General features: G+C 40.1%; 1 protein-coding gene across 1 annotated transcript in view; it reads right to left on the minus strand.

The window, feature by feature from the left end:
- Positions 1-9764, minus strand: part of LOC140224084 (enkurin) — an 81828-nt gene extending 72064 nt beyond the window's left edge. Inside the window, exon 1 of the mRNA XM_072297279.1 lies at positions 5954-9764. Within this exon, the coding sequence (XP_072153380.1) occupies positions 5954-6209 (256 nt within the window). The 5' untranslated portion in view covers positions 6210-9764. The remainder of the gene's footprint in view (positions 1-5953) is intronic.
- Between the last annotated feature and the right edge of the window lie 585 nt (positions 9765-10349).

Consider the following 10349-nt stretch of genomic DNA (forward strand, 5'->3'; position numbering starts at 1 on the left):
TGCTCTATTCTTACAAATAATGTTTGACCTTTTTGCCTAGCAGGGGCTATAGTCCCCTGCTTCCCAAAAAAACTAGCGCAAGAGAAATAGGAACAAAAAAAAAATCTTCTTTGAACAGTGAAACAGTGAAAACAGTGAAATTTTGAGTTTTTATTTAAATAGTTGATAAAAAGGTTACAATCAAGGTGCTAAGGGACAAATCTTACCCTCCGGCTCACAGGGACACAGTTTGGATCCCAGTTTCTGATCATGTGGTCCAAAAAACATGTAAAAAGACACCTCACTCGACTATACGCGTCTTTCGGAAATAATATGTCAGCCCCAAAATGGAAGCCATTTTGTATTTGAGGGATCCCCGTCGGCCGGAAGGGAATTTTTGACCTCAAATTTGGATCCTATGACCCAAAAAACATAAAAAAAGACATCTCACTCGTCACCAAAAGCTGGAATTGAGAATTTTTACTCCGGGGCCTATTTTTGGCCGCCATCTTGAATTTGCGCGACCCCTTTTGGTCGTGAGGGATTTCTGACCTCATATTCGGATTCTACGACCAAATTTACAAAGGGATCGATGTGTCACTTGACATTGTGAGGGAGTTGTAACATTTGCACCCCGCGGCGGCGCATATCGGCCGCCATTTTGGCTTGGGGGGGGGCAAAAAAAAACGGCCCAGCGAATGATTTTCTTTTCAGCGGGGATGTTTTCCTGAGGTGTTTCGCTGTACTTTTCCGCTTTCAGATATGGGGACTTTCATTTTCTTAATTAGATTTAGTTAAAACCCACTGTGGCGCGGAAGTATTTTTCAAAAATTTGGAATAAACTTGACCGAATACGCTGGCTTCGGCGCAAAAATAATTTTCGACAATTTTTTTTTTTTTTAAATTTTCGAAAAATATTACTGATGTCGTATGGAACGCAGGTAGTCTACTTCTAACAGCATAGGTTTGAAAACCAAAATAATTTTTTTGGTCTCGTCCTAACAGCAGAGCCTTACGACAATAAGATAAAGATTAAGTATACAGGTATGGACAGCATTTTGCAATTCGGAACTATGAGCAATACCAATACTGCAGGTTTTCGGGAGATCAAGGCCTTGTCTGCGGTGATAGCGAAGAGAGCAGTACCTAAGTGCAAAAATGAAGTTTTGAGAAAATGAGCCTAGAAGCTTCCGAGTGGAACATTTTTTAGGAAGCCTCCGTTCTTTGTCAAATTGCAACCAATCATTCGATAGACTATTAGAAATCATTCGGGGGATTAAAACTCGACCGATTTTATTTTAAAGTACATGAAAAAGGTAAAATTCAATTTCATGTTAGGTTAATATTTGGCAAGACCTGCTACCTGCTATCTTCTGCGTGCTTTTGTCGTAGCGTGTTGGGCACACAACAAACACATTTTCAGGTTAGAAATCGGCAGATAAGGGCGGAATTTCTCTTAAAAGCACTGTTTTCATTAGCTCTCATGCACCTACGGCTGTCTGGAGAAAAACTATGTCATTATTTGTGCACTTACGGCTTTTTCATACGTCTCGTTTTCATTGAATTAGGATGAATTTTGCTGTATTCGCTGTCTCAGTAACTTCATCTAAAAGAGTTTAGACGAATTTTGAAGAAAACTCGATTTCGAAAAGTTTGCACTTACGGCTCTCTTCGCTATCACGGCAGTTGTCTCCACGGGACGTGACGAAATAATGGAACCAAACTGCTAGGATTTAGTTTTGATGATTTATTCATCTTTGACACCGACAAATGGATTACATTTTGCAAAAAGGAACTACTATCTTTGGCTCTCCAATAAAAGCACATATCTGCATAGGGAAACCAATGGCATGTATGTTGTTTCTAAAATGGGGCAGAAATAGTGGTTCCTTATTGCAAAATGGAATCCAAATATAACAAGCGTAGGTAGCGAAAAAGGACGCCGAACGCACAAGATGAGATACAAGTAACCAGCACTGATAGCGGTGGCCGTTCCTCATTTGCTGAAAGAGAAAGATTCTTGATTGGCCCTGCGTAGCTCCGGAGATACAACTCTAACAGGACGTCTTCATGGGATTTGTTCCAAGTTCGAATCGCAGGAATGGAACTTCTGGGATTTCTCCCAATTACCGTCTCGACGGGATGGGGCTAGGAATAATACATATTGATTAACTCAGTATTTTTCTCGACTTTGTAAGTGGGATTGTTCCCTGGGACAAATCCCGCGAGACGGCCCGCGAAGACAAGGCCCAACTTTTGCAAAACGACTTGCGGCATTCCTCCTCAAAACGATCAATGTTGAGGTTTATGGTTTATTTTATAGCTTTGAAATTCTTTAACACCCTGTGTTGACAGATTCTTCGAGCACATCACAATGTTGCTAAAAATTACAAAAAAAAACGCTCACCACTCGAAAATATTTTTTACAATAATTTACACTTAAAAATTACATGAAAAGAATGTGACGAAAACACGTAAAAATTACCATGATCAATTTTTTTCACATTGAATTCATACAAGTTTTAAATGAAAAATGTTTACCGCTCCCGCAATAAAGATTCAATTATTTGTTTTCAATTTTATTCATGTTTATTTTCAATTTCTTACAAGTTGATTATTGATTCTTCAGTATTTCATCTTTTTTTTTACATCTTTAACTATAATTTTCGGTTTTGCATTTGGTTTTTCTTAGTCTCATTTCTAAGGAAACATAACTTGTGGAACTTCACTTACATTTTAAGTGATTAAGTACCTAATAAAATGAAAAAATTAAGTGTAGATTCACAATCTGTCGAAATGATTCAAGTGGGGGCCCCGAAATGGCAAAAATACGTCCAATTAAATTGCATGCGCGGGTGGAGTAGTGGCTTTGTCTCTTGGACGGTCACCAAAGTTAAGCAACGCCGAGCGTAGTTAGCACTTAGATGGGATAGTTTGGGAATGAGCGCTGCCTGCTAAAACCTCGTGTCAGAAATCTGCCGTGATAGCGAGGAGAGCCGTAAGTGCAAAAATGAAGTTTTGAGAAAACGGGCTCAGAAGCTTCTGACAAGAACATTTTATTGAAAGAAGCCTCCGTTCTTTGTCAAATTGCCACTAATCGTCCGGAAGACTCCTAGAAATCGTATGGATGATTAAAAATCGACTGATTTTATTTCCATTACATAGAAAGGGTACCTATTTTTCATTTTCATGCTAGGTTATTGTTAGGCAAGACAGCCGTAAGTGCTATCTTCTGCATGCTTTCGTGGTTGCGTTTTGGACGCACAACAAACACATTTTCAGGTTAGAAATTGGCAGAAGAGGGCGGCACTTTACTGGAAAGCACTGTTCTCATTGGCTCTCATGCATCTACGACTGTCTTGAAAAAAACTGTGTCATTTTTTGTGCACTTAGGTACGGTTTTTACATATGTCTCGTTTTCATTAAATTAGGATGAATTTTGCTGTTTTAGCTGTCTCAGTAACTTCATCTAAAAGAGTTTAGAGGAATTTTGAAGAAAACTCGATTTCGAAAATTTTGCACTTACGGCTCTCTTCGCCATCACGGCAGAAATACGAGAACGGTACGTCACAGCAGCGCTCTCTGGTCGTCAATTCGTGAGGTAAACGTGCGAGAAACTGAAAAATATGTAAAGTTACACATGAAGATAATGCGTTTTTAATTTATGTCATATCAGTTAATACATGGTACCAACTGATACCAAGTATCATTTCAGATCGGTTTATACTTCTAACTGCTATCACTTATCAGTTCAGATCAGTTGAAGCCATCGACTGACCCGATCTCAATTGATGTCTACTGATGGTCCGCGCCAAAACACCGTTGACGAACTGATACACCGTCAACTGATCATTTTTACGAGGGAGCAGTAGGTACTAGGGGGCGACGCCCCCTGGCCGCTCCGCAACCCAAGCCCCAGGTCTTAGAACTGAGAGGGTAGGACCGAAGGCATGAACCATCTGGGCCCCCGAATTTTTTTTATAGTTTGGTGAAATGAGTTCCCAGCTGACTCTGGATGGTTGACTTTTGATCAGTCGTGACGTAGTTAAAATTGACTGTTGTAGAATTGGACGTATTTCTGCCAAACGGAACTATGTGAATTAAGATATGAGCCTCGAGACCCAAGAACATATGCATAGCAGGGCTCACGTCCGGGCGAGGGCGAGGGCGACCCTCTCGGCTCGTAAACTGTCGCGCGAGAGTTTTATGGGTCTTTTAGGACGCTGCCGTCTGTCCCAAAAAATATCGAAAACGCTCATTTGCCTTTAAAGAGAATCCGTGTTATTTCTGCGCAATCTGACAACCACATTATTTGTCCCAGTTTCGCAAAGGAAAAAAGCCAATTACTCTAATGTGCATGGGTGAAAATTTTAAAAATCGGGCTTCGAGGTGCACGTGTGCGTATGAGGCTGCATCAGTGGGTAGAAAGGTCTGTGTTGAGACTTAAATGGTATGCTCCGTACACCTTGACATAAACAAGGTGAATTTTTTAGATTTTTCGCGATAACTCGACCAATTGTAAACATTTTACGGACAAAAAGCTTCAGCATAACCATTTCAGCACGCCCCCTCATCATAACGAATTTCAAGTTCATAGAATCAGTATTAGTCACGAAATAGACAAAAATAGATTTGCAGATTTTTCTCAATAACTCGGCTAAAAATTAAAAATTCAAAGAAAGGAGATCGCGCCGTGCTACAGCACATGAGGTGTCACAACTCCGTAAAATTTCCATACTCTCGCCCTAACGGCAACTTCACGACAGCGCGGAACAGATATCGGCAATTTTAGGGCTTAGGATTTTATAATACAGTAATACCTATATCGGATGACGTAGTCATTAAAGAAGTCTATTCTTCCTGCTCCTAGATTGCTAGGTACGTGGGAAGCACGCACGGGCCGCTAGTTCAGAATAAAAAGTTTCATCTAATTTCATTCCTGAAATTGAACAAAATGGGTTGTAGTGCGACATTTTTCGCTGATCTCATACTCTGGGGGTTATTGCAAACCCTCCACACGCCCTGGTGCAGTAGATGGTGTTCTCCACAGCTCGCCCTGTCACAGAAGTCACCGCGCGAAATTGAGGTTTAACTCTTTTGTGTTTTATACGTCCCTCTTTCTCTGCTTCTGCCAAATGAATCACATATTACAGAAAGGGCACTATTGCAGAAATGTTAATTGTTCAGAAAATGCAAAAAACCGATTAGATTAAACTATAAGCTTTTGGAAAAAAAATTTTCGTGGTTTTCTTTTGTCCCCCGAGTAGACTAACAATTTCCATAAAACATTTTTACATGATACTCTTTCTGGGTTGTAAATAATGACATTTGATGAAAGTGCAATAGTGCCCTTTCAGTAATACATGAGGGAAGGAGCCATAAAGAGTGATAGGATGAAGCCAGAAAATTATTTTAGCCCTTACTTTTCATCTGAAATGTATGGCAATGATGCATGTCTACAGCGAAAGTTGGAAATTGTATCTCCATTGCAACGTTTCAAAATTTCTGCTCTCTTTTTATTTTCTCTTTTTAAAGAGTACGAATAGAGATTTTCCCATTAAATTTTCAGAAAACAATCTTGATGGTGTGAGGAAAATTTACATAAAATTCCACTAGAGAATACTTAGGAACAAAAAAAAAGAAGACGAAAAAAACCTTAACCCCTGTCAAAAACACATAAAAAATGCGAATATAGTGCCCTGTCTGCACTACAGGATGTGTCTACATACACTAATGCGAAAACCGCAAAAAACTCAATTTCGAAAAAAATGTCGATTGTGCCCTTTCTGTAATAGCTGATTCAAATTCGTACCGTCGCATTTTTTAGTATAGGCATGCAAATACCAAAGCTGCCACACTCACCTCAGACACCCCCTCTCCTGAAGAATACAATTCTAAAAACACGTAAGTTACACATTATACGTTCCAAATCTTATTATTTGATAAGTATATCGTAAAATTGGTATCTACTTACTTCGGGACTCGACTTTTCTGGAACTTGAAAAATGAGCTTTGAGGAAGTCCGACGGTGAATTTAGCGGAACCCGAGCGTAGCCCATAGTTATATGCGTCCCCTGTTTTAGCATATCTTTACCCACGTGTTTGCTCAAGGTAGAGGACTGCAATCCAGCGGTTGTCGAATGCGGCATAATTTCGCTACTTGTTTCAGGGATCATTTTTGAGCAGGTCCGTTTTTTGCAAAGGGCACTCTCTTTCCTATAATCCTTCATCTCTAAGCCGTTCCTATTTTTCGTGGTATGTCGAGTCCTCCAATTTTTCTACTAGAAAAAAGAACAAATGAATACCTACCGAATCCAGGGAAAAAATTAAAACAACCCTACAAAAATTATAAATCAACGGTGTAAGTTGGCAATCACATAACTCGGTTGGCGACGTCGCATACTTCCTGTCATACTTTATTTTTTAAACGGAAAACAAGGCACCTACTCAACGGCAATTCTTTAAAACTGCCGTGCTTTTTCTGCTCTGTGCGTAGAAAATTCTGCAAAAATACCAAGGAATGGTGTCAATTTGTTCTCCTTTAACCCTTAGATAACTAACCGGGTCTATGAGGCCCAGCGGCCTCTTATTTTTCGCGCCATGGCAGCTGTAATTATCCGAGAAGTCTGTCTTTCAAAAATAGCTCTACAAAAACCCTTAAGAACATAATTCTAGAAAAAAAAATTCAAAACAATTTTTTTTTAGGCACAACAATTTTTACTTTCTCGCTCCCCTAGGGTAGAGAGGAAGTATTGTCATCCTCCAAGAAAAAAAAAAAAGTTGAAATTTCATCATTTCTGGACGTTTTAAGGACCCAGGAGTCAAAATAACCATACTTGAAAAAATGTGTGTCCGTCCGTCCGACGTCCCCCAAATCTGTGTACAGCGATATCTCAGAATCTATCTAGTCGATTTCATTCAAAATTGGCACAGAACACCATATCTATGGTCTCCTTATGCGCGTCAAACGATTTTGGGGTGCACTAAAATTTGGGGGGCCAAGGGTCAAATTGGGCTAAAGGTCCATTTTCAGCAAAATCACACGGAAAGATCATTTTGAGGGACTGTAAATTTTGAAAAATGCCTTTAATTCTTTAAAAGTGGGCATCAAGCACATCACCTGGATCATTAATTTAAGTTCCTAAAAGATCTTTGGACTAAACTCAAAATTCAAGGGATTACAAGGCCCAAAAGTAGGGCACTTTGCTCCGCGACATGACACAAACAGCTCATTTTCAAGGACTGTAAATTTATAAAAAAAAATGCCTTTAACTCTTCGAAAGTTGGCATGAGAGCACCACCTGGTTCATTAATTTAAGTTCCTAAAAGATCTTTGGACTAAACTCAAAATTCAAGGGTTAACCGTCATATAGCGAGGAGAGAACTTCGGTCACACGTAGAGCTCATGGACTGTAGATTTTGAAAAAATGCCTTTAATTCTTTGAAAGTTGGCTCAAAAGCACCACCTGTGTCATTAATTTAAGTTCCTACAGGATCTTTGGACTAATCTCATAATTGCAGAGGGGCCGATAGGAAACGCTCAATTCTCCGATAGATGAGTCGGAACGTTTCAGGATATTAGCAGCAAACGCTTTGAGTCAGGTGAAACCTAGGAATGCAAATGCATTATATAATGCATCATATACTATCTCCAAAATTACTCCGTAGGTATACACCAAGCAAAATTAGACAACTAATTAGGTACTTACATTACATACTATGAATCATCAAAGCTAACGCAAGAACTGACACTTAGATCTTTATTAGAAACTAATATGTTTGTTTTTAATGAATTTAGAATCCCGGTATAGAAGGTTAGAGGCCCGACTCAATGCTAGGTAATTTAAACAGAAGCGCTCGCAGCGCGCTCGCTGGCAACGTACGCAACTACTATTATCTATTGTTTTCCAGTGACTAGCGGCGGGTATGTTGCTGCCGGACCACCTCCACATTTTTTATACGTCGTCCGATCCTCATTACCCATTAAAGTAGATTTTTGATGGCTTTTGACCGTGTTTAAGGAAAGATTATAATATACTAGCCGTGATTAGCTCGCTTTGCGAGCTGACACGTCTAGCCGGGGAGTGCCCCTGGACCCCAGTTCTACGCTTCGGGAAAAACTTGCGACTCGCTCCGCGAGCCGCCACCGCCCGCACAGTTTTTAACATTGATGAGGAGACAACATCTATGTCTTAAACTTATTTTTCACCAAGTTTTACGGAAATTGATGTTCTAGGAGTCCGGACCGCGTTTTCGTGCGGAGCCGCCATCTTGGATTTGGAAATGTTGAAAATCTGACCAAAAATGCGAGTTTTCCGTCGAAATACACCTTCTAATACCGAATTTCACAAAAATCGATCGATCGGAAGCCGAGATAACAATTTAGACCACGTTCGCCATTTTTGATTTTTGAATTTTGAAAATCGGACCTAAAATTCTAATTTCCCTTCGAAATACACCTCCTAATACCGAATTTCACAAAAATCGATGGATCGGAAGCCGAGATAACAATTTAGACCACGTTCGCCATTTTTGATTTTTGAATTTTGAAAATCGGACCTACATTTCTAATTTCCCTTCGAAATACACCTCCTAATACCGAATGTCACAAAAATCGATGGATCGGAAGCCAAGATAGCAATTTAGACCACGTTCGTCATCTTGGATTTTTGAATTTTGAAAATCGGACCTTAAATTCTAATTTCCCGTCGAAATATACCCCGAATACCGAATTTCACAAAAATCGATCGACACCAGGAAGCGATATAGTATTTTAGGCCACGGCCGCCATCTTGGATTTTGAAATTTTGAAAATCTGACCAAAAATTCGAGTTCCCCGTCGAAAAGTACCCTGGATCTCCGAGTTTCACAAAAATCGATCAAACAGGAGCCAACTTAGCATTTTAGGCTACGGCCGCCCTCTTGGATTTTTGAATTTTGAAAATCGGACCTTAAATTCTAATTTCCCGTCGAAATATACCCCCTAAAACCGAATTTCACAAAAATCGATCGATACCAGGAAGCGATATAGCATTTTAGGCCACGGCCGCCATCTTGGATTTGGAAATTTTGAAAATCTGACCATAAATTCGAGTTCCCCGTCGAAAAGTACCCTAGATCTCCGAGTTTCACAAAAATCGATCAAACAGGAGCCAACTTAGCATTTTAGGCCACGGCCGCCATCTTGGATTTGGAAATTTTGAAAATCTGACCAAAAATTCGAGTTCCCCGTCGAAAAGTACCAGTGGATACCGAGTTTCACGAAAATCGATCAAACAGGAACCGACTTAGCATTTTAGGTCACGGCCGCCATCTTGGATTTTGAGATTTTGAAAATCCGACCAAAAATTCGAGATCCTTCGAGAAAAATACCCCCGCTTACCAATTTCCCCAAACATTCGTCGAAAAATACCTCCTAAAACCTTAAATTTCGTCTATAAGACAGTGACGTCACGCAACAGGATTGAACCTGTTCGGCGCGATGCGCGTAAACAACCGCGTATCTCCAATGTAATACTATATGGAGAAATAACTTTTCGCTCTTGCGGGCATCCAAGGCAGCGGATTTGAATGGGAATAATTTTAATCAACTCCTCATTACAATAGCTAAGCGTGTACCAATTTTAAAGGAAATCGCTTCGGCCAATTTTTCTCTAGGGGGGGGGGCATAGTGAGTGGGAACAGCAGCTTTATACAGGGTGTACCAAAAGTCCATCCCACCCCTGCTAACTTTTGAACGAATTGAGCTAGGGTAATGAAACTTTGGGAATGTTCCTATCTCAAGGGAGACCATCTTTTGGGGGGGTCAAAATTTTGGTCCCCTGTCAGGGGGGGGGGGCGCGGGGGGCCCCCAACTTTTTTTTTTCAAATGGCAACCCCTATCTTGTGATACCTCATTCGAAAGAGCATAAGAAACTAAGAATTTTGGCGCAAACCGCAGATCAATATCTTAATTTTTGACCGAGTTATGATAGGTCAGGGGTCAAATTTGACCTATTTTCAAAAAAGCATAACTCCGGTTCAAATTATCGTAAGAAAAAAAATAAAACGGGAAAATTTACCAAATTGTGTCCGCTTTTGAGTAAAAATTACTGACATCACTTCGATTTAATTTTAAGGGGAGGCTCGGACCCCCAAATACGTCAATTCAAAGGTCATTCAATTTTCCCGCGAAATAAGCCAATTTCCCCTTGATTTGCCTCCACATTATCTCAGTAAGGTTTGCAGTTCAACATTACGTTGGCAAGTCCCCAAATTTCGGGAAAAGTTAAAAAAAAACGAAATTTAAGGTGCTTAAATTTGACCGTTTAAAGAGCCATATGCAAAAACGACATTTTTCGCCCCCCCCCCCACTAAAACTTATTCAAACT

This window comes from Bemisia tabaci, chromosome 2 (genome assembly GCF_918797505.1).
Source record: "Bemisia tabaci chromosome 2, PGI_BMITA_v3".
NCBI lineage: Eukaryota > Metazoa > Arthropoda > Insecta > Hemiptera > Aleyrodidae > Bemisia > Bemisia tabaci.